The sequence below is a fragment of the Capra hircus genome, chromosome 20 (genome assembly GCF_001704415.2).
Source record: "Capra hircus breed San Clemente chromosome 20, ASM170441v1, whole genome shotgun sequence".
NCBI classification, from domain to species: Eukaryota; Metazoa; Chordata; class Mammalia; order Artiodactyla; family Bovidae; genus Capra; species Capra hircus.
The window spans coordinates 10,064,816-10,090,128 of NC_030827.1; the positions used below are offsets into that span (position 1 = coordinate 10,064,816).

Genomic DNA, 25,313 nt, shown 5'->3' on the forward strand with positions numbered 1-25,313 from the left:
TGTTTTTAAAAAATGTTTGATAATTTCTAAAACTTTACATATAATTCAAATATCATATCATCAATAAGACGATGCTTACCTCAGACATTCATTAACAGCCTTGGGCTCATCTGACTGCACATTCTGAAAGGAACTGTCTTTTTTTTCAGGTAGTGATGCAATGTCTTCACACTCAAAATTTTTACATGATTGATCTTCTATCTGTTCAGGAGTCTTAATAAAACAAACACATTTTTAAAAAACTTTTAGGTCTTAGAATGAAACACCCATTTATAAAAGATTTCATTGAAAATTATGTACAATTTGAGTACAAGGAAAATGGTAAACATTTCAAAACTGTAAAATGATATTCAAGGGGCACTTTTTTTTTCCGGGCTGGGCTGTATACCTAACAGATCTTACCCAGGTCCCCAGTAGCAGAAGCACAGAATCCTAACCACTGGATCACCAGGGAATTTCCTAAGAGGCACTTTTTAATGTTTTTTTCTTAAGATATAGAAAAATTTCATAAGCCACACCTTTTATCTCATCTCAAAGCCCCTATTCTTTTCTTCCCAGTCAGAAAGCAAGTAATCCATTAAAATTATTCCGTGGGTTCTGTCTTTCTAAATCTTTTGGATTATTATAATCACATTAGAGACCTTGGGAATTACTACAAAAGAAATTCCAATCTCAAACCATACCAATTTTTACTCTTATCACAAAGATCAGTTATTATGTAAATATCTAAAATTTATAATCTTTGTTGTTGGAATATTATACAGGGAGCTTTTAACATTCTATTTTGTTTAAGTCGGTGTTAAAATTCAGACACCTACCTATATTTTTGAAAGAGAAGTATAATCCTGTAATTCCCTTCAAAAGGGAAGTGTAATCACACCTGCTGAGTGATGAGGGGAAAAGGCAAGTCCAAACATGCACAAGGTAAAAGCAGATGATTCACCATATAAACGCTTAAAATCCACAGAGCTGAGAGCTAAGTGACTTCACATCAGCAAAGCTTCTGGCTATGACATACGGGCATTAAATTTAAAGAACAGTGTAGATAATTGTATAATACTGATGTTTTAAAACGGGAGATGAAAGGAGGCTTAAGTTTTATTTAGCAAAAAACTGGAGGGCATCAGAGTACTTACATTTCTGTTGATGCAGGATTCATTTTCATTCTTTTCTATACTGGCACCGGGCTTTTCCTGTGATGTAAGAGTTCCTTTTCTTTCAGCAGCTTTACCTACATTTGGTTTCGGCCTTTGTAATAAGCCCCGCATTAGCCGTGCAGGTCTGAAAGCCTTTGGTTGATCATCTTCCTGCAGACAAGTTTTTTCACTCAAACTAGAGTAATTACAAAGGAATAAAATCAATGGTTATTCTGAAGTCACATAATTATTTGTATATCACAGAGAGACTTATTTTCAGTACTTTCTCCCAGGTATAAATAAGTAAACCATTTGGAAATACAAAATAATTCACAAGTGTCAAGAACACCTGCAAAGATACACATACCTCTAATATCTTAACTCTCTAGAACAGACACAGTCCTAGAAGCATGACAATAAAAACGCATTTTTTCACCACAAAATTGGAAAAAATCTATACCTGACAAGTATGGAATATTATTACCCACTCAGGATACCACTGTGTAACATACACCTTCAGGGCATTAGACACAGATTATGGCATAAATACACAGTTCTGAATCCACTGGTTCAGATTTATATTGGACCAAGACCTATTCTAGTTCTCACTCCACATTAAATATCCTGTTGTTTTTTTGTTTTTGGCCACACCGAGCAGCATGTAGGATCTTAGATTCCCAACCAGGCACTGAATGTGTGACCCTGCAGTGGAAGCACAGAGGCCGAACCACTGGACTACCAGGGAATTCCCCTAAACATGCCCTTTTGAAACCCCTTGCTACAAATAAAATTATCCATCATCAAACTTCTTAACCATTAATTTATCTAACAAGATTTGGTTAACTAGTGGACCCACACCATAATTTATTTAAGCATATTTATTATGCTTGTAACACCAAGCATAAATAGCATTATTAAATGTTTCAACAATCCCTATAATTAAAAATGGACTTAATTACACTAGCTGAAAATAAAATTCAGACATTAGGAAGTAGAAAACAAGCCATTACAATCATTCCTAAGAGTTACTATTTTTATCCTATTTCCTAAATACTTACTTAGATACAGTGTCAGGTTCTCGGTTCCCTTTCTCTGTATTCTCCATTCCAGAAATACCATCCTTTTCCATGGGGCTCTACAAATTTAATTTTTATATTTAATCTACTTAACATAAAAACTTTTAATAAATAAGTGGAAATAACAAAATTTCTCTTTTTTGTACTTCTAATTATTAGAAGAGAGCTGTTAAAATCATAAACACAGATGAGAACATTTTAAACATATAATCTCATACATTACTAATAGAAGCACAAATTGATATATCCTTACCAATATCTATCAAGAGCTTTAATAATGTTTATATTCTTAGATGCTACTCTAAGAAAATATTTAGACAATGAACTTAAGTTCAAGGATGGTCACTGGAACATTATGCAAAACAGCAAATACTATAAACTGACAAATATCCAATAATGAATAAATGGTTAAATAAATTTAGTTACACTCACTGATAGAATTTTATGAAATGATGAATTCACTAAAAATCATGTTTTCAAAAGACATTTAATGATGTGAAAAAATATTTATGAAACGTTAAAATACCAAAGTATACAAAACTGAATTAACAATACTACTCAACTTTGGGGAAAAAAAAAAAAGTTGGAAGGATATATCCTAAAACGGTTGCATGGGATTAAACAATTAATTTCTATTTTAATTTTTACATAAGTCTGTATTTTCCCAATTTTCTAGAACATAAAAACATCTTATGAGAATATAATAATATAACTACATTATAAAAAGTATGGAAAGATTTCACATAAAAGGAAAAGAGCAGCCTAAAATTCAAAGAATTATTTTAGCAAAAATAAAGCATTTTTAATAATATAATACTGGCAAAGATATAATGAAGCAAACATTCATAATGCTTACAGAAATGTAAATAGATTTTTGGGGGGACCGCTGCATGGCTTGTGGGTTCTTAATTCCCCAGGCAGGCAGTGAAAGCACCGAGTTCTAACCACTGGACTGTAAGCAAGTTTCTAAGATTCTTTTTTTTTTGACTGTCAGTTTGTTAATATATAACAAGAGCCAAAAATACATTTTAAATACTATGGCCAAGTAATCCCTACCACCTCTAGAAATTTATTCTTTGCTATTTACAAAACTGCTTTTACTTATAGAGTTAAAAAAAAATGGAAACAACCTAAACACCAAGAAATGGCAGGTAAAGTAATAATAATGTTCATCTGATGCAGCTATTAAAAAGACCAACTAAAAAAAGAAAACAACTAACCCCAAGAGAGTATAAATTAATAGTTTCAGAGAAAAAAGTTTTAAATGTAATAGATGTTATAACTAAAAACTACAGAAATGTTTATTTTCATAAAAAGAGAAAATCTATAAAGGAAAGACAGAGGAATATATCTGTGTTTAGAAAAGAGAGTTGTGGGTATAATTTCACTATAGCTGGTTTAAAAAATACTTTTAATAAAAATCTTATATAAGTAAACAAAAGATAGCTTTATCACTACTAAGGATGTTCAAAATGATATATCCGACATTCTAAAGAAAAGGTATGAGGCTAGTAAGACAATTTATTAATGTGTGAATTTCTTATATCTTGGCTTTATTATCATTTACTTTGTAATTACAAGTTAAACATTTTTATTCCCAACTACTTAGGAAAATACTTTATAATTTTAATTTCCATTATGCCTCTTACTCCATACCTTTTCAACAGGAGTTTCTTTATGTAAACTCTTGTCCTCTGCATCTGTTTTACCTCGTGAAAGAACTGATTTCTTCCCAACTGCCCTCGATAAATTGGGTTTAGGTCTCTGGAGTCGTCCTCTTGTCATTGGTTTAATAGTTTCTGTTTGATCAGGTTCCCTAGAAAATTAACATCCTTCAAATTTTACCAACATGCAGACATATTAAATAAATTCTGGAAAATTCTTTAAAAATTCATTTAGAGCTAGAAAAGAACTCTTTTAAGCTTATTTACAATAAAAGTAGCAAAGAAAACGGAACAAGAAGAGCACTGAAGGATTACTAATTTGTTTTATCAGATATTTACAACACTCAGCATTGATAATTAAAATATTATGGTACTAATACATGAATAACAGATAACTGAAACAACAAAAACGATAACTTGAAAATACATAAGATTTTAGCATACAATAAAGTTAGCATTTCAAAATAGAATGAAATGAACACAAAAGTAATATATCTTTTTAATAAATATTCAATTAAATGGTGACAGGAAAACTAGTAATACTAGGGAACAAAAAATAAGTTTCATCCCTTGCATTGTACTTGCAATATATTCCAAATGAATCAAAGATTTAAGTCAAACCACAGAGAAAAAATGAATCAATTCTTTTACAAATTTGAAACAGGATAAGCCTTTCTAAAACTTGATTAAAAAATCAGGAAATCAGGAGCCATAAGAGGAAAAAAAAAGAAAAGGAGAGAAATCTGACAATATAAAAATAAAAAGCTTTTACATGGCCAAAAGATATGTTGAAGTCAAACTACAAACCAAGGCATGTTTTACTACTCATATTACAAGAATAACCTCTCTAACATGTAAAGGCCTCCTACAAAATAACACCAATAATAACTCATCAGAAAACTGGACAAAGGGTATGAATTCACAAAAAAAATAAAAATAAAGATAGGTTTGAAATGTGAAGAGATGCTCAATTTCACTCCCAATGAGAAACGTATTGAATACCAATTAAAAGTAGAGCAAGTAAGCACAAATGTGAAATGATATTAAGAATCAGAGACTCTAAGGGGAATCATATACAAATGTTCATTATTCCATTCTTTTGACATTTCGTTAGGTACAGAAAATTTTTAAATAAGCAACTGAAGGGAAAAAAAATAAAAAAATTACACACGCCTGGTCAAAAAGGAGGAGGAGGTAGATATATCACACTGAGACACTACTTTATTTTACAATCTATCAAGACTGGCAAAAATCCAAGTTTGTAACACTGTTGGTAAGGGAGACATTTATGTTGTTAGTGGAAATATAAACCAGAATAACTCCTAGGAAGAGCATTTTGGAAGTATCTATTAAAATTACAAATGTATATAAATGTACACACACTCACATACAAATATATCCTTTGGGCTAGCAATTTCATGTTTGAAACTTAACCTACAAATACACTGCACAAAGGTGAAAGGGCAGAGGTATAAGTTTCTAAGCACTGCCTGTAAAAACAACATATAGAGTCATCAGCAGGGCACAGATAATATAAACTGTAATTCATCCATACAACAGAACAGTATGCAACTATACGAAGAATAAAGAAGGCCTTTACGTAAAGATATGAGGATATAAGACAAAAACTTGCAAAACAGCAAGTATACTATGCTACCACTAAGTTTTTGAAAAGAGTTAAAAAAAAAAAATATGTACTTCGTGTATTGGTATTAGCTTTAATGTCAGTTTTTTTTTGGTTGTATTTTCAATTTTTAATCTCTGAAAGAATGTCAGAAATAAGTAACACTATTTACTTGTTAGGGTAAATGGGGCCATGGTAGAAGAGATACTTCACTATATAACTTCTTGTACTTTTGAATGTTTGAACCCCAGGAATATATTGCCTATTCCAAAGACTAGTTTCTATTTTTATTGGAAAAAAATAAGTCTTGGGAATTACCTGCAGTCCAGTAGTTAGGACTTTGCACTTTCACTGTGCAGGGCACAGGTTTGATCCCTGTCCGGGGAACTTAGATCCCACAAGCCACTCGGCCAAACACAATTTAAAAAAACAAATAAATTTGATTCTCAATGTGACCATGCTTTACTGAAAATAAAAATTCATAAACTAAACAGCTTTTAAGCCCATCAGAGGAGTTATAAAGGAGACAAAAAGGAAATCTGAATATTTTAGATATCTTTTCAAAGGAAAAGTCTTGCAGTGCTTTTATTGTTTTTACTGAAGGTATTAATTTAACCATTATTTTCACACTAGCAAGCATAACACATAATCTCTTTAAAGTATATCAAAATCTACTACTTTGACAACAGGTATGAAAAATAACTCAGACCAAGTAAAAGTAAAATCTCACAGCAAATATTTAGGTTTCTAAATTATTCTAGAATTTCATTGTAAGTTACCACTTTGCTATAACTCCTATAACTACTATATATCAGATATAAAAGATAATCTTTCTGTAATAAAATATAAAAACTTTGATGTCCCTCAGGCCACAGTACAATTACATACTAAATGGTCTATGCTGCTGCTGCTAAGTCACTTCAGTCGTGTTGAGAGGGTAACAGGCAGGAAGGCCAGGGTCTCCAAACGGAGGAAATAGCCTGCAAGTGTCAGACATTTTTATCTCTCTTAAGTGGCAGGAGGAAACAAACTAGAGATATTTTTTCCTTCTCTATACAAATTTAAAAGGAGGTTTCTCTTAAAATTCGGTGTTGCCATGACACCTAGTCTCACCTGAAGTTAACTATTCTCAAACCTAGAGATAACCAATGCCTTTTTCTTATGGAAATGTTTATCTTAAGCTATGCTAATGTACTATGCATTTACCCCAAACTCTGTCTTCAAGTCGGTTCCGCCTTTTGGGCTCAGAACCTACTTGATAAACCAGTATGTTATGCTCCGATATTGTTCCTCTAATCTATGTAAATGAAGCTATTTGTATGGTGATCTGCCCTCCTTCAAGATTCAAGTTAATCCTTTTATGGCCCAAGATAAACCATTTGGTGCCAAGATTATCCCAAAATGCACCTTATGGGCGAGGGGCCTGGTGCCATTCTATGTTTTGAGACATTCCTTTCTTTCATTAACATACTGCTGGTGACTATATAACATCCAGCTGAAGACTAGCAGGGGGGTACTCTTTCTGCCCCCTTCTGATGCCTACGTCAGAAGCTTTCTCTATCTCCTTTATACTTTAATAAAACTTAACTACACAAAAGCTCTGAGCAATCAAGCCTCATCTCGGGCCCCAGATTGAATTCTTCTCCTCCGGGGGCCAAGAATCCCGGTGTCGTGATTCAACAACAACCTTTCAGTGTCCGACTCTGTGCGACCCCATAGACGGCAGCCCACCAGGTTCCCCCGTCCCTGGGATTCTCCAGGCAAGAACACTGGAGTGGGTTGCCATTTCCTTCTCCAATGCATGAAAGTGGAAAGTGAAAGTGAAGTCGCTTTCAGACTTGTCAGACTCTAGTACCCTCCTAATCCCTTAAGAAAACAACATTATCATCATTTCTTAATGACAAATTATCAAAATTTTAAAAACAAATTTTAAAATCCTACCATGTAAAATACTTACAGTGATTTATCTTTTAGGTCAACATCTCTTTCTTCTGTACAACTACTCTCAGCACTATTCACCTCACACAATGCTCTAACTCCACCTTCTGATGAAGGCAAGTCTGAAGTGTTTGATTCTGCAGTCTCAGTTGCTACTGATATGACATCTTGTTGACTATGAAGCAAATGAAAATACATTGGGAAAAAGAACCTTTTAGTAATAGACATCTTCTACTAAACATTTAAAAGATTTTTTTAAATATACAAAGTCAAAATTCTGAAAGATGATCCTTCATATCACGGGATAAACAAAACGGGTATTTTGGTTTCTCTGAGACCCTTCCTTGCACCATGTTATTAAAACACTGTACCTTAGGAGACAGTAACAGCCACAATGAACAGGGTAAGTGCTCAAGAAGTTACAAAATGAAAACCTCTTAACTACACGGGGTTCTCGAATCAAATGTATGTGTAAAGTTGAGGAATTATCTCATTAAAATGTATCATCGGCAGTCCTTCACACAGTACTACCGCGTTACCCAAGAGTCATGGAGATCAAGGACGCAGTTCCAGTGCGCACAAGCTGGAGTTCACGGAGCACCACGGACGGAGAGGAGTGCTGCACCGGGAAGCCTTTCAGCTAACGGTAACATAGACAATGACTAGCTAGTGGCCAGCATTCAATCTCAACACAAATTCACATTTAGCCATGCTTTATTTTTGCCTTTTTTTTTTTCCTACTGGGTGTTTCTCTTCCCAGTGCTCCTTGTATATTCTTTTTCAGGTTAGATGTTACATGTAAAACCTCATAATCAGCAACTTGTGTTTTACTTCATGGAGACGTTTGTCAATAGAAGTATTTAATGTTACTGTAGTTGAATTTATCAATTTTATCCTTTAAACTTTGTGCTTTTTATGTCTTAAGAAATCCTTGACATCACAAAAATATTTTTCTACAGTTTCTCTTAAGAGTTTTAAAGATTTGCTTTATATATGTCATCTTTAATCTATGCAAGTTACTGCATAAGGTAAAATAGGGATCTACTATCATTTTTTTCATATCTAAACACCATTTAATGAATGATTAATTCAATCTTTACCTGCTAATCTCTTTTTTACTGTACATATTTTTTTTTCTTATCTATTTTTATTGAAGTATAGCTGACTTATAATATTGTTAATTCCTGTTACTCAACGCAGTCCATGGGGTCACTAAGGGTCGGACACGACTTCACTTTCACTTTTCACTTCCATGCATTGGAGAAGGAAATGGCAACCCACTCCAGTGTTCTTGCCTAGAGAATCCCAGGGATGGGGGAGCCTGGTGGGCTGCTGTCTGCGGGGTCGCACAGAGTCGGACACGACTGAAGTGACTTAGCAGTAGCAGTAACAAAGTGATCTGGTTACACACACACACACACATTTTCTTTTTTTAATATTCTTTTCCATTATGGTTTATCATAGGATATGGGAGATAACTGCTAATGCTACCTCTGCCATCTATCAGATTCCTAAATTTCTCTTCCTAGATTCTACATCCAGTTCCTCTCAGTCAACTTGTCCTTTTCCAGTACCACACTTTTGATTACTCTAGCTTTAGAATAATTTCATCTCCAGAGTTGTTTCCCAAAATTGTCTTTACCATTCATGAGCCTTCACTCTTATGGACATAACAATTATAGACTCAGCTCACTATTTTACAAAACCAATGGGAATTGGACAGTCATGACAGGACTGTCTTCCCCCCTTAAAGTCATCGGTATTGTTTTGTGCATAGTCTACGAGGTTAGTTGCGTGTCTGAGATGAAAGCTTAGATATCTGTCACCCAGCAAGTTAAAGACCTGAGGTCTAATGGCTTTTCTTCAAAGAAACTATTAATCTTCTGAATTGTGTGAATAAACTGGCACATGTGCATACACGTATTTTACATGACAATTGTTAGGTAAAGACGACCAGGACACCGAAAAGAGTGTCTAACAGGCTTTAATGGGGAAGCGTTCCCGGGCGGGGTTCCTGGACCCGAACGAGGCAGGTCAAGGAAGTCCAGGCCCGGTTCGTGTTGGGGGTGGTTTTTATATGTTCGTTGCGAGGGATGGTCAGGCTAGAAGGACGGGGGTTCGGATAGGTCGCCAGGCCGAGGCGTCGCGGGCTGACAGGTCCTTCTACGTGGCTGGGGTGGGGCGGCTTTAGCTGGTGAAGTGTGCTGTCATTGGTCCCCGGGATCTGGGAGGCTCCTTCCGTTAGGGACTTCCCCAGCAGGCAGGAGGGAGAGGAGGGGCAGCCCATCATGGGCCCCCAGGTCCGGCCTTACAACAATAAGTGGTTTTCATCAGATTTTTCAGAAAAGGGTATACACAGACCAATGGATCAGAAAAAACAGCCCACAAATATACCCATGCATATATGATTAAATGGTCTTTGCCAGGGTGCCAAAACTACACAATAGGAAAAGGATGATCTCTTCAACAAATCATGTGGGAAAGCTAGAAACACACACACACACACAAGAAACTGGACCTTTATCTTACACCCAAAAATTAACTCAAAATGTATTAAAGATTTAAAGGTAACATTTTTTCTTCCCCTTTCTCAGCTGTGCTACACAACTTGTGGGATTTTAGTCACTGGACTAGGGACTGAAACCAAGGTCCACTGCGTTAAAGGATAAAACTAAAAACTTTAAAACACCTTTTAAGGTGCTTTAAGGTGCTTAAACCTTAAAGAACCCTGATAAAACACCTTAAGGGATAAAACTAAAGGAAAACAGGGGGAAAGCTTCATAAGATTGGTACTGGCAATGATTTCTTGGACATGACAGAAAAGGCACAGGTGAGAAAAGCAAAAATACACAAGAGGGACTATGTCAAACTAAAGACCTGCTGTAGGGCAAAGGAAACAATCCAAAGGCAAAAGGCAAACTGCTGCATGGGAGAAAAAGATACGTGAACTACGCATCAGACAAGGGCTTAATATTCAAAATAGATAAGAAACTTCTATAACTTAGTAACAGAAAAACAAATAGCTCCATTAAAACACTGGAAAAGGGTGCTTCCCTGGCAGAAGTTAAGGCTCCGCCCTTCCACTGCAGGGGCAGGGGTTCAATGCCAGGGACCTAAGACCCCACAGGAGGCTGCAAGGTACAACCAAAAGAGAAATAAATGAACATTTTTTTTTTAAACTGGAAAAGGAATTGAATACACATTTCTCCACAGAAGATATACAAGTGGCCAACAAGTATTTAAGCATTTAAAGAGCTCAACATCACAATCATCGGGGAAATACAAATCAAATCTGTAAGTTATCATCTCACACCTATTAGGAGCTATTATATCAATTTTTAAATGTAATTAATTAAAAAATATATATTAATTTTTTAAAAATAAAATAATGCAGGTAAGAATGTGGAAAAACTGGAATACTTATGAACTGTGGGTGGGAATGTAACATGCAGCCACAATAAAAACAGTATGAAGGCTCCTCAAAAAACTTAAAGCAGAATTATCATATGATCCAGCAATTCTCCTTCTGAGCATTTATCCAGAAGAACTGAGAACAGATCTCTTAGAATTTTCTTCAATTTCATGTTTATTGCAGCATTAGTCATTATAACGAAAAGATGGAAACACTGTAAATATTCACTGACACACCAACAAAGAAAGAAAATGTGATATATACCTACAAAGGAATATTATTTGACCATAAAAACAGAAATCTTGTCATATGCTTTAATATGGATGAACCCTGAAAACATTATGCTAGGTGAAATAAGCCACTCATAAAAGGACAAATATTATGTGATTCCACGTATTTCAAATATCTAAAGTAACTCATAGAAATAGAAAGTAGAATGGTGGTTACCCAGGCCAGAGATGGGGAGGAAACAGAGTTACTGTTCAACAGACAGTTTCAGTCATGCTGTACAACACTGTGCTCACAGTTAACAACTTTGCACATTTTAAAAACTCATTTAGAAGAGTAGATCTCATGTGTTTTTTACTGGGAGTAAAAACAAACAAAAAACTCTCAGCAGGATATATCACATTCAAACAGCTGAAAACCAAAGCTAAGAGAAAATATTTATAGAAAACGATAAATCTATGCAAACATTAACCACAAGAAGGCTGTAGTGGCACAGCAAGCATCAGAACAAAGAGCAAGACAAGAATGATATCACACAAGTGATGCAAGGGTGATTTCACCAAGGAGATTCAACAATCCTATAAATGTACACACCTAACAAAGGAGCTTCAAAAGACATGAAAAAAATAACCAGCACTGAAAAGAGAAATAGGCAAATTCACAATTACAGGTGGAGATTTCACACTCCTCCTTCAGTATCTGTGAGAAGATGTAGACAAAGTGAGTAACCATACAAAAAATACCTTGATGAAAGAATAGGGTCAGTTCTTTTCTCAGCGTCTTCACTAGAGGATAAACCCACAAGGTCATCTGTGTCCTGTACACAGGGAAGCTCTTGTTCCTTACTGGATTCATTTTCATTAATCTCAGGACTTAAAGACAGGCCTTTATCTATTAATACAAAATGCGTATTATTATAAAAATGATAGCAAAAACATTTTTAAAAGCACAAAGGAATTCACATACAACCCTATTAAGTAAGGATTATGAAACTAGCCCAAAGTGCAATTTCTTAATAGTTGAGCTATTCTCCTTTATATGTAATATCTTTAATTGTAAGCCACAAAAGAGCATAATATTATGATGCCTATAAATCACACTATGTTAGCTATCAGGATTCACTTAAAATCTTGGTGAAGCCGAACCACATAAAACTTAAATTCTACAGAAAGATTGTTCTGGTCTGCTACTATCTTTTCCTCCTCTCTTTACTTGGCTATCTGTTTTAAGTAATCTATATTACTTAGATACAGTAATCTATATATATGTATTCACATATACAGTAATCTATATATGAACTCTTAAAGAAAGCAACTAAGATGTCCCTTAACTCTTAGCTCTCATTCCCCAGGAACTCAGAAGTGTCAAAATGTCTACACTCTAGGGAGTCCAACAAAAGAAAAAATTGAGGAATATTTATTTCAGTTGAGCTTTACAGGTGGCGCTAGTGGCAAAGAAACTGCCTGCAAATGCAGGAGACATTAAGAGACACAGGTTCAATCCCCAAGGTCCAGGAAGATCTCCTGGAGGAGGGAATGGCTACCCACTCCAGTATTCTTGCCTGGATAATCGCATGGACAGAGGAGCCTGGCAGGCTACAGTCCACAGGGTCGCAAAGACGTGGAGCAACTGCAGCGACTTAACACACATATATACACACACCCCTTTTACACAAATTAAACAACTTATTTTGGGTTTATAGAGGGGCTCTGTAGAGGTAGGACATGAAAACCCGTGATTTATTAACAGATACAGTACACATTTAACTATATACTCGTGACTTGCTAATATGAGTACCTAAGAAGTAACACTTCTCAAAGACAAATTTAGAGGAAAAAATTAATTTCACTTCATTTTTTTAAACAATAAACTATTTTTTCTTTAAATTAAAAGGGTTTAACACAGTACCATGAATATGGAACCAAGGAATACTCATCACTGGCTGCTATTATTCAGAAGGAGCATAGTTAAGTTATACACGTCTTCACAAGTAATATAGGGACTGTTGAAATATGTACTAAACTTACTTTTGTGTTTTTCTCCTTTAGAAGAGCCTGGCTGAACAGTGGCACTTCCTGAGAGATGCACTTCTTGTTCACTACCTTCACCCTGATTCTTTCTTCTTCTTTTCTTTTGATTTACGTCTAATGCATTCTGTTCTGAATCCTGTTCAGATAAAGTCAGAGACTGCAGTTCTTCTTCAACTGTCTGAGCATCCTTTTGCGACCTTCCTGAGTTTGAAATTTTAGTGCTCACAGACTCATCTCGATCATCATTAGCAACTTTTTTCACTGAAAGTAAGAGAAATTGTTATAACTACAAAAACAATCTATAGAAAAATGCTTAAAGGTGGAGAAGATAAATACTTAAGGATGTCTTAGCAAAAATTTAAAGATAACTTAAACTGTCCAACAGAGAATGACTAAATAAGTTATAATGCTATAGAAATCTAGGCAGTAAATAAAGAGGTAGCTTTATATGCAGTAATGTATAAGATTTCAAAAATTATTGTTGCATTTAAAAAATCAAGTTGCAGAACAATATTCACAGTATCATCTCATTTTTCAGGAAAAAAATTACATATATTCCAAGACACAAACATATATAGGCATATCATAGAAAAGAGTTACTGTACTAACTAAAAGGCTGCTCTGGTGGCTCAGGTGGTTAAGAATCTTAATGCAATGCAGGAGACCTGGGTTCGATCCCTGGGTCGGGAAGATCCCCTGGAGAAGAGAATGACAATCCCCCTCCAATATTCCTGCCTGGAGAATCCCATGGACAGAGGAATCTGAGGGCTACAGTCTATGTGGTCACAAAAAGTCGGACACAACTGAGCGTTTTTCACCTTCATACTAACTCATAATTTACTAATAATTATCCCAAAGAAAGCTGAAGAATTTGACTTGAGGGCAATGCAGGAGAGAGAGTTCAAGAATTTAATTTTCTCTATTCTTTGTTTTACAATGAACAACCTTATTAGCAAAGATTTTTAAGCAATTTCTAGTGCTCTTCTTTGAAGACATATTAACAATTAACTATATCGAAAAGGTAAAATAATGGGGACTTCCCTGGTCATCCAGTGGCTAAGACTTCACACTCCCAATGCAGGGGGCTCAGGTTTGATCCATGATCAGGGAACTAGATCCCATATGCTGCAACTAAAGATCTAAGGAGATCTGAGTGCCACAACTGAAACACAGCACAGCCAAATAAATAAATGAAAATGAATATTTTAAAAAAAGATAATATATTACATTTTAAAAAACAAAAACAATAGAATTCAGTGTCATTTGGGAAAGTTGCTCAGTCGTGTCCGACTCTTTGCGACCCCATGGACTATAACAGTTCATTGAACTCTCCAGGCCAAATACTGGAGTGGGTTCAGTTCATTCAGTCGCTCAGTCGTGTCCAACTCTGCAACCTCATGGACTGCAACACGCCAGGCCTCCCTGTCCATCACCAACTCCCAGAGTCTACCAAACTCACGTCCATTGAGTTGGTGACGCCATCCAACCACCTCATCCCCTGTCGTCCCCTTCTCCTCCCGCCCTCAATCTTTCCCAGCATCAGGGTCTTTTAGATGAATCAGTTCTATGCATCAGGTGCCCAAATTATCGAAATTTCAGCTTCAGCATCAGTCCTTCCAATGAATATTCAGGACTGATTTCCTTTAGGATGGACTAGTTGGATCTCCTTGCACTGGAGTGGGTAGCCTTTCCCTTCTGCAAGGGATCTTCCCCTGGAATGGGTAGCCTTTCTCTTCTCCAGGGGATCTTTTCAACCCAGGGATTGAACCCAGGTCTCCACTTTTATTCAAAAAAAGTCAAACAAGATTTTAAAATTAAGAAAACACTCTGGATTTATTGATCAGAATAATAATCAGCAATTTTTAAATTCTGACCTGTAACAAAATACCTGAAAAGTTCTCACATTAAATAAGTTACAATGGGGTACTTATGCTATCATCTGTACCACAGTAATCACAAGATTATTGATAGATTTGGCTCCAAAATCACTGCAGATGGTGACTACAGCCATGAAATTAAAAGATGCTTACTCCTTGGAAGAAAAGTTATGACCAATCTAGATAGTATATTCAAAAGCAGAGACATTACTTTGCTGACTAAGTCCCGTCTAGTCAAGACTATGGTTTTTGCAGTGGTCATGTATGGATGTGAGAGTTGGACTGTGAAGAAGCCTGAGCACTGAAGAATTGATGCTTTTGAATTGTGGTGTTGGAGAAGACTCTTGAGAGTCCCTTGGACTGCAAGGAGATCCAACCAGTCCATTCTGAAGGAGATCAACCCTGGGATTTCTTTGGAAGGAATGATGCTAAAGCTGAAGCTCCAGTACTTTGGCCGCCTCATGCGAAGAGTTGACTCATTGGAAAAGACCCTGATGCTGGGAGGGATTGGGGGCAGGAGGAGAAGGGGACGACAGATGGCTGGATGGCATCACGGACTCGATGGACATGAGTCTGAGTGAACTCCGGGAGATGGTGATGGACAGGGAGGCCTGGAGTGCTTCGATTCATGGGGTTGCAAAGAGTCGGACACAACTGAGCGACTGAACTGAACTGAACTGAGTATATTTATTTTAGTTTCCCAGGGCTAAATTAAGTTAAAAAATTGACTAAAGAATGAAACGACTTTGCAGTCTTTAACACTACATTTAGAAAGACAGGGAACTATGCTCTAGAGAAAGAAGTTCTATATTGGCTCTGTGCAGAGAAAGTTAACAAAGCAGGGCTCACTGCACTCCTTTGAAAGGCCTGCATAAAAGGTTGACCCATGGGCTGTGTCTGGAAACTTGGGTCTGGGGTTCTGTCAGCCTAACCGACGAAAGTGGCTCACTGTACCTAAACTGTTTAAACAAACAATATGGTTTATGCTGAACAACTGCTTTCCTTCTGGGCATTTTGAATTCTGGTACGTGCCAGGAATATGGTGTATACATGACCAACCTCTAAATAAAAACCCTGGGTGCTGACGTGGTAACAAGCTTCCCTGGTAGATAATTTTTTTTTTTTTACTTTTTATTTTTTGGCTATACCACACAGCATGTGGGATCTTATTTCCCCAGTGTGTTAGCCATTCAGTTATGTCTGACTCTTTGTGACCCCATGGACTGTAATACACCAGGCTCCTCTGTCCATGAACTTTCCCAGGCAAGAATACTGAAGTGGGTAGCCATTCCCTTCTCCAAGGAGATCTTCCCAACCCAGGGATCGAACCCAGGTCTCCTGCACTGCAGGCAGATTCTTTAATCTGAGCAGCCAGGGCAGCACCTTTGCTCCTCAACCTGTGATCAAACTCACGCTCCCTGCGTTGGAGGGGTGGGGTCTTAAGCACTGGACCCCTTACACACCTCATTCCTACATGATGTTGGGAAATTAAGTGCATCCCGTGTGACTCACGGACACCTGCACCAGGTTCCCCGAGACTTGGACCTTTGTTCCTTCTCTGCCAATTTTGCTCTGCATTCTTTCACTGTAATAAATCTCAGCTATTTGTACAACTATATGCGGAGTCCTGTGAGTCTTAGCAAATAACTGAATCTAGGGTTCCTCCTGGGGTTCCCCATCACAGACTCTCCCAGTTCTAGGTTGAGTTCTGCTGCTGTCACTACTAACACTGTGATACGTTAAGAAAAAATGACAGGATCTCTGAGGTTATTTCTGGGTTATTAAAACAAAAGGAAAGGGGCTGGGATGTACGGCTAACACATAAGGTTCCCTATAGTTCAAAGATCCTTTATAAGATAATAGCTAAACATTGTCCTTAGATCAAAATTCAAATAGTTAAGAAAAGATAATCCTAAAAATAGAAATAACCACATAAAAAAATTTCCTACCTGGTATAAGTCCCTCAGAAATAAGTTGTGCTCAAACAATACAATTTAGTCACAAGCTCAACGTATTAGACTTCCATTTTTCATTATATTTGACTCGAGCCAGATTTTATTTACAGAGAAAAATAATAAGCAAACATGACACCTCAAAGTTCTGACTCTCCTTTAGTAGCTACAACTGTGCCCAGACACAAGGAAGATGCCAACAGCCCAGTTACACCAGTTATAAAACTACAAAGGGAGCTGCTGTTCGTGGCCAGCTAACCAGAAAACAGAAAAACCATCGCCCTCCGATCAGACGTCTTAATGGTCTCAGCGGCCTGAACCATGTGTGAGTGCCCTAAGACTTTAGGGACAGTACAGGAAGTCTATTCTTACTAAGTAAAATAACTCTTTTCAATAAGTACCTTTTACATTTTTCCGTGATTTAGAGGACTTCTTCTCCTTTGAACTCTGATTTTTAACAGATTTTTGTTTTCTTTTCTCTTCTTCGGCAAGAACTTTCTGAAGCAAATGAGCAAAAAAATCGAAGTCAAAAGGGCGCTTTTCCTCTGTTTAAAAAGAAAAAGAACCTTCAAGTTTTTATTTAAAAAGGAAATAACTTCCAAGTTTTAATTTTTCTTAAGTATCATAACATCAAAAGCAAATGAGCTTATCAGCAAGAGAACAAACAACTTTAATCACTATAGTATAGTCACATAACAGAATCCCACTGAACAATAAAATACGACATTCTAGAACAAGAGAAACTAACCTATGATGATTCAAATGAAAAAAGTGGTTGCCTGGCTTGGGATTAGGAGTGGAGACTGACTAGAAAGGGAAAAGAGGGGCCTTTCTGGAGTGATGACAATGTTTCATGGCTTGTTTAGAGTGGTGGTTACACAGGTGAATTATTTATCAAAAGTCAAACTATAAATTACACTGTGCATAGTTATAAATATACTTTTTTAGAACAATGGAATGACTAAGAAGTTCTCAATTTCATGTGCTCACTTTATTACAACCTTTCATGATTTACTCTTTCAAATATCAGCAAAGGAGGAAGTAAATGAACATTAATCAGGACTATTCCACTAAATACCCATTAACAGTAAAGTAATTTCTATTATACAGCACCAAACAGTGAATTTTAAAGGTTTTAGAATGGTTTAACAATGACTCCACATCCCATAAAGACTGTTCATAGATTTATGGATTCTTTTCTGACTAAATATAATGAAAAGTTTCAAGACCACTTCTCTAAAATGGAGAGAGTTGAGGACTACAACATTCCAGATCCTCCAGGAGCCATTCCTGGAAATGGTTTTCCTGAGGACTCAATACCACATTGATAAGGTGCAGTGTCCACTCATCTACCTTTGCGTCTAGACTCAGAAAATAAACGTACAGAGCTACACAATCTAAGTACCTCTCTTTAGAATTTTTTCCTAAGATTAGCACTATAGCAAATGAACATAGAACACATTAATCATGAAATGTTGGTAATTATCTTCCAAACAAAGGATACAGGAACTACTTTAAACAGTACATTTAAGTCTGTTTTTCTTTACAAATCCCTTGATGTATTTCTCTGGACTTAAAGAGAAACTAACAGCCTCATTTTAATGAGGTTATTAGTTAAAAACCGAAAGGTATACATCATTTTTTCAAATCAGGCCTAAATTCAAACGTCACACCTTTAGACAGACTTTCCCTGAATATCCAAACTCCCTCTTTTTTGATTCTTAGAAATTAATCGCTATCTGAAATTATCCTGCTCACCAATTATATTCCTCCCCCACCCACTTAGGCTGAAGGCTGTAGAAGCAGGATTCTCAGCTGTCCTGCTCACCGTGATATTCTCGGTGCCTGCAACAGCAGCTGGAACAGGGCAGGTGGTCTGCATTACCAACTGAATAATGGACTTACCATTGTAAGGAATCATTTAATAGTGTCTTCCAGAAACAAGGAACTTCTTCAATACAATTCCCCAGAATAAACAGCATTTGGAAATGGTTTCCTCAGTCCCTCTAATTTCTTGGGACTCAGAAACCTGCTTAATTGCTACTTGATGTTCTAGTTACTCCTTTACCTACAAATCTATATCTGCCAGACCCGAACTGCTAAAGAGAAAAATTTCCAGTGCTACTCTTCCTATGACAATACAGGGAGATAAAACAAACCTAAAACACACTGAGACCAAAGACAAAATATTGGTCATTTGTGGGGCTCTTCAAACAATTCATTCTTAAAGAGATGTTAATACTTACGGAATGCTTTGTCTATTCTCCATCCATTTGTTTTCTCTTCACGTTTAAATTTATTCTGTTAACAAAACAAAACAAACCCTATGGTAATTTTCTCCTGTTAAACAAGTGAATATTATGTTTAAAAAATTACATCAAAGTAAAATTCTTATAATAACATATGATTCTCTAATAAATAGAGAATAATAAATAACTTGCTAATAGGCAAATTACTTAAACCCATAGCTCTTAAAAAACAGAGATGAAAGATTTCTACCAAGCTCTGTGCTCCTCAAGATCAATAACATGAATTATCAATGGAAGCTGGATTTACAGAGGACAGAAAATAAAAAATAAAGTTGACTAGCACGGAAACAGATCAAACTGTGATCAATTAAGCTAACTAGTATTAACTCTTTAAAAATTAGTATACTTATATCAAGTTAAACCTTTTACATTATTATTCTAATATGTTTTTAACAGCATGAAGGGGAAACTGTACAGAAACAGCTGAGAAAAACTTTGAAGCTGGCCAAGTTTATCTTTAGAACCTTGCTTTCCTGAGCACCAAAGAGCCCCATTTGCAATTTTACTCCAGATTACCTCCTTTAAGATGGAGATGGTTAAGGTTTAAGGCTCAATGCATCCTAAGATCCTACTCCAGATAACCTCCTTTAAGATGGAAATGGTTAAGGTTTAAGGCTCAATGCATCCTAAAATCCAATTCTATTCCAGATAACCAACCTCCTTTAAGATGGAGATGGTTAAGGTTTAAGGCTCAATGCATCCTAAGATCCAATTCTATTCCAGATAACCTCCTTTAAGATGGAGATGGTTAAGGTTTAAAGTTCAGTGCATCCCAAGACCTTCAAAAGTCTGAGGGCAAAAAAAAAAAAAAAGTCTGAGGGCACATACATACACACACATCCTAGGGGAGGGAATGATTAGCCAGTCTCTCCCTTTACAGATCAGTGCTCTAAAAGCTTTTATTAATACAAAAATCATATTATTGAAAAGAGAGAGAGAAATCACACACAATAACCTCTTCACTGACCCCTTCTTCCCTCCAAAAGAAACTACCCACTAACCTGACTTTAAAGCAATCACTTTCTTGCACTTCCTTACTGTTTATCATCTAAGGGTACATCATTAGGCTCTACAGTTTAACCTTTCCTATATTTTCCAGTATTTTGGTCATCTGATGTGAACAGCTGACTCACTGGAAAAGTCCCTGATGCTGGCAAAGACCGAGGGCAGAAGGAGAAGAGGGGGTCAGAGGATGAGCTGGCTGGATGGCATCACTGATGCAATGGACATGAACTTGGGCAAACTTTGGGAGATGGTAAGGGACAGAGAGGCCTGGCATGTTGCAGTCCATGGAGTCACAAAAAGTTGGACACAATTTTTTTATATGACTAACATTTTTCAATCTACAGATTATTCCTCTTTTCCGTTCTTCCTAACCCTTATTACCAAGTAAAATGGAAGTTTCTAAAGCAGATCATCTTTCTCCCTTAAAGATCATATTATTCTTTAAATATTTCCTCAAAAGTTAACAAAAGTCATATCTACACATAACAGAAGTCACATAAAAAGTAACAGGCTACAATCACTAAACATCCTGAAGAATGCCAATAGGCTTTAGGCATTATTCAATTTTAAAACATAGCTACAATATATTTTATCTAATTGAGAATACAGTCCAGGACAATTTAAAACTTTTAAGAATGTGTTGATATTAACACATTTTTAGGCCTCATCATGCTTTTGAGATCTTAGTTCCCTGACCAGGGATCGAACCTGGGCCCCAGCAGTGAAAGCACAGAGTTCCAACCACTGGACCACCAGGGAATTTCCTGATATTAGTCATTGAATCCATGCAGGAATCACTGTAAGCCAAATTCCATGATCATAAAATAAATCCCATAACTTCCACTTCTGGCCTTGACAAAGTAAGTGGCAATGGACTTGTTCCACACATCCAACCCATCATAAATACCTTTAAAAGGGAACAAAATAAATGCATCAACTATTTTTAAACACTGGACAAGACTACAATCTTGGAAGAGCAAGACCACAATTCCACAATCCCAGAAAGAAGGGAAACACAAAAGATATACCAACTTTCGCCCTGACTCTCTCCCTGGGCTAAATTTCCTTACCAAGGAGAGAGAAAGGCCATACAGAGCCCAGAGATCCCACTGAGCTGAGGAAGTAAAGTACCTTCAGAGGCAGGTTCTACAGAGCAGAGAGCTATTTAAAGAGGAGTCCCACGAATCTGGTAGAGGTATCCCAGAGGTGGTTGGTCCACATCTGGGCTCCGTATGCCCTGAGCATGAAGTCTAGTAGAGAATAGCTACTACGGGGATGGGAGCAGAAAGAAGATCCTAGAAGCCATGTAACACAGGGAGATGACAGGGTTCATCATACCTTTGTTTAACAGCCACACATTCAGCTCAGACATCAGAACAATCACCAGTTAGAGACAGGGTCACACCTCAGAGCAGCCTTTCTCAGTCAGGGTTGTAGCATGAGACTTAAGCCCCAGCGCCCCAAGGGATCTACTATATGTAATGAATTATCTTCGTCCCTATATATCTAGAATGGTATAACATGACCGTGCTTGGAAAAATCAGAAAACAGTCACTCAAATTATCTTCTGTAATTCAGATGAGAAACCTAGAGTAAGGATCAGTCTTAAGAAAGCCTAAAACCAAGACTTCATAAGAATAAGGAGAGTTGACAATACAGAAATAAACATTCTGAAGGAAAAAATAAAAACAAACATAATTCAAACACTGTGTAACACATTATCCACCATGTCCAGCCTGCAATTAAAAAAAAAAAAAATCCACAAAACACATGAGAAAAGATAGGAAAAGGTGCTGCATGGTCAAGGAAATAGAGTCAACAGAAACAGATTTCAGATGTTGAAATTAGCTGACAAGGAAGTTAAGCAGCTGTTATAAATATGTTCAAGAATTCAAAGGAAAATATGGAATGAACAGATACAGAAATCTCAGCATAAGAATGGAAACTAGGAAAAATAACCAAGCTGAAATCCCATAAATGAAACCCTCACTAATGGACTTAACAGCAGATTGAAGACAGCCGAACATAAGATCAGTGAATCTATAAACATGGTAACAGAAATTAACCAACTGAAATAAAGAAAAAAGAATGGGAAAACAATGGACAGAGCATTAGTAATCTGTAGTACAATGTCTCGCAAACTAACTCATATAAGTGGAGTACCAGAAACAGGGAACACAGATACAAAAGGCCAACCAGAAGTTATACTCATATTCTTGCCTGTAAGGAGGATCAGGACTCCCAACCCCTGTTTTAGGACAAGGAATGATGGCAAAGATAAATAGGGACATTTCCTACTAATAAAAGGATCAATTCAACAGCAAGCTAAAATGTGAATGCACCCAATAAAAGAACTTCAATACACATGAAGTTCAAATCACACCAAAAACTGATCAATTTAAAAGGAGAAACAGAAATCTGTAACTGTGATTAGAAGCATCAACTCTTCTCTCAGACAACACCATACCCAACAACTGCAGAAGACATGTTCATTTCAAGTGCACGCTCACCAAGATGACAGTACGACAGGCTTTAAGATACAATCAACAAATTTCAGAAAGACTGAAATCTTATAGATTACGTGCTGTGACTTTCACAGTGGCAAAGAAAACAATAACAGTAAGATATCTAGACATGTCCCAACACTGGGAATTAAACACACTTCTAAATAACTGGCATGTCATAGAAGAAATCACAAGGGAAACTAGACAATAGTTTGAACTGAATGACAATGAAAACAGCTTATCGATATTATAAGTCTACAGTTTATATGAAACTATATAGCTTTAAATGTCTTCAATTAAAAAAAGAACAGTTTAAAATCTACGTTCCAAGTTTTCATCTAAGGAAGCTAAGGGAAAAAAATAAGACAAATTAAACCCAAAGTAAGTATAGGCATAAACCTTGAAGATATTGCGGGTTCAGTTCCAGACCACAATAAAGTGAATAGTGCAATAAAGCGAGTCATAGGTTTTTGTTTGTTTCTCAGGGCACAAAACAGCTGTTTACATTACACTGAGGTAGTCTGTTAGGGGTACAATAGCATTATGTCTAGAAAAACAATGTATATACTTAATTTAAAAATTCTTTATTGTTAAAAAATAGGAAAAAAAAAACAAACCATCATCAAACCTTTAATTTTTTAAAAAAAATTGCAGTATGTGTGAAGTGCAATAAAATGAGGTATGCCTGAAGAAAGGAAAATGCTAAACTTTAAAAAAAAAAAACAATGAAAACATACATACAATTGATAACATAGCTAAAAGTTGATTCATTAAAAGACTCTGGCAAGGTCAAAAACCTTTAGCAAGACAAGGGAAAAAAAGAGAGAAAGAAAAATCATCAATCAGTGAGATATATCCTACAATAAATCCTACAAGCATTAAAATGGTAAGTGAATAGTATGAAATTTTTATGCCTATAAATTCAACAACTTAGCATCTAGACTGACGCAAGAAGAAACTGAAAATGTAAATACCCATATCTCTATTAAAGAAATTGAATTGATAATGAAAACCCTTCCTCCAAAGGAAATATAGGCCCAGACAATTTCACTGGTAAATTACATCAAACATTAAGAGGAGAAATAATACTAATCCTAAATAAAGTTTCTCAGATTTCAGGATGCAAACACTTTCCAACTCATTTTCCATGACCACCAAAATGCTGGCACCAAAACCACAAAGGCACTAAAAGAAAATTACAAACCAATACTGTCATGAACAAAAGATACAAAAAATCCTCAAGAAAATATATTAAAAATCAGTAACATATAAAAAGAATACAGTATGACTAACTGGGATTTATCACAGCAATGCAAGGTTGGTTCAAAATTTGCAACTCAATATAATTTACTAGTCCATTTTTACTTTTCTGTACTTTTCCCAAAGACTTCCTGGGACCACACTAAATTTTTAAGGGAAGAGTCTAAACTATTTTTAAGAGAAACAGTGTCAGAGTTCAGTCACTCAGTCGTATGCGACTGTTTGCAACCCCATGAACAGTCTAGTGACAGATTTATCATTAATTACTCAGATCCAAGAGCTCCCCTAAACAATCAACTTCTAGCCTTCAAACACTTTAACATTTTGTTCTCATTGTATCAGAGATCAATATTCAAAAAGGAACATAAAGAATATAAAAGATCCCTCATCTTTTACAGAAATAGAAAGACCATTACGCTATACAATGGTTCCCAGTAAATCAGTCTATGCCAGATCTATTTCCAAAAAAAATCTAACTTTCCTAATGGTCCTTTTAATTAATGAAAAAGAAAGCCCATGGTTGCATAAAAATCTCACTGCTGCTGCTACTGCTAAGTCGCTTCAGTCGTATCCGACTCTGTGCGGCACCATAGACGGCAGCCTACCAGGCTCCCCCGTCCCTGGAATTCTCCAGGCAAGAATACTGGAGTGGGTTGCCATTTCCGTCTCCAAAAATATCTCACTATGACTTAGAAATGCATTTTAGCAACACAGTGTGCACTCAAATGCACTCCAACCCAGGAAACTTATGATGAGGTTTCTCAACAAAAAGAACTGTAAGACAGAGAAAGATCATTCTTTTAGGCATATTTAAGCACTAATTGATAAACATCATTGCTGTTGTTAATAATATTACTTAAAAAAAAAAAGTATCACTGGTTGTCCTCAAAGTTAAAGTGGTCTAGGGAGAAGGCAATGGCAACCCACTCCAGTACTCCTGCCTGGAAAATTCCATGGACAGAGGAGCCTGGTAGGCTGCAGTCCATGGGTCCCTAGGAGTCGGACACAACTGAGTGACTTTATTTTCACTTTCATGCATTGGAGAAGGAAATGGCAACCCAATCCAGTGTTCTTGCCTGGAGAATCCCAGGGACGGAGGAGCCTGGTGGGCTGCCGTCTATGGGGTCGCACAGAGTTGGACACGACTGAAGCGACTTAGCAGCAGCAGGAAAGCAACAATTAGAGAACTACACAACTCAGCATGTTCTTTCCCTAGAAAATTCAAAGATACGTTTTGTGTTCAAAAATCTATCCTTAACCCCAGAATTCTGTACATTTATTCCTCTTCATTATCTAAC

The 25,313-nt window shown here is 36.4% G+C and overlaps 1 protein-coding gene across 4 annotated transcripts in view; it reads right to left on the reverse strand.

Annotated features, from left to right (window-relative positions):
* BDP1 (B double prime 1, subunit of RNA polymerase III transcription initiation factor IIIB) overlaps window positions 1-25,313 on the reverse strand; it is an 84,513-nt gene that overhangs the window by 47,604 nt on the left and 11,596 nt on the right. For 3 of the 4 annotated variants that reach the window (XM_013972732.2, XM_013972730.2, XM_013972729.2), the window contains 9 exons: window positions 19,184-19,238; window positions 17,339-17,482; window positions 13,106-13,369; window positions 11,822-11,969; window positions 7,458-7,613; window positions 3,869-4,028; window positions 2,195-2,271; window positions 1,137-1,332; window positions 80-213 (listed from right to left, as the gene is read on the reverse strand). In XM_013972732.2, the coding sequence (XP_013828186.2) occupies window positions 80-213; window positions 1,137-1,332; window positions 2,195-2,271; window positions 3,869-4,028; window positions 7,458-7,613; window positions 11,822-11,969; window positions 13,106-13,369; window positions 17,339-17,482; window positions 19,184-19,238 (1,334 nt within the window). The remainder of the gene's footprint in view (window positions 1-79; window positions 214-1,136; window positions 1,333-2,194; window positions 2,272-3,868; window positions 4,029-7,457; window positions 7,614-11,821; window positions 11,970-13,105; window positions 13,370-17,338; window positions 17,483-19,183; window positions 19,239-25,313) is intronic. The other variant, XM_013972733.2, reaches the window with a different exon arrangement.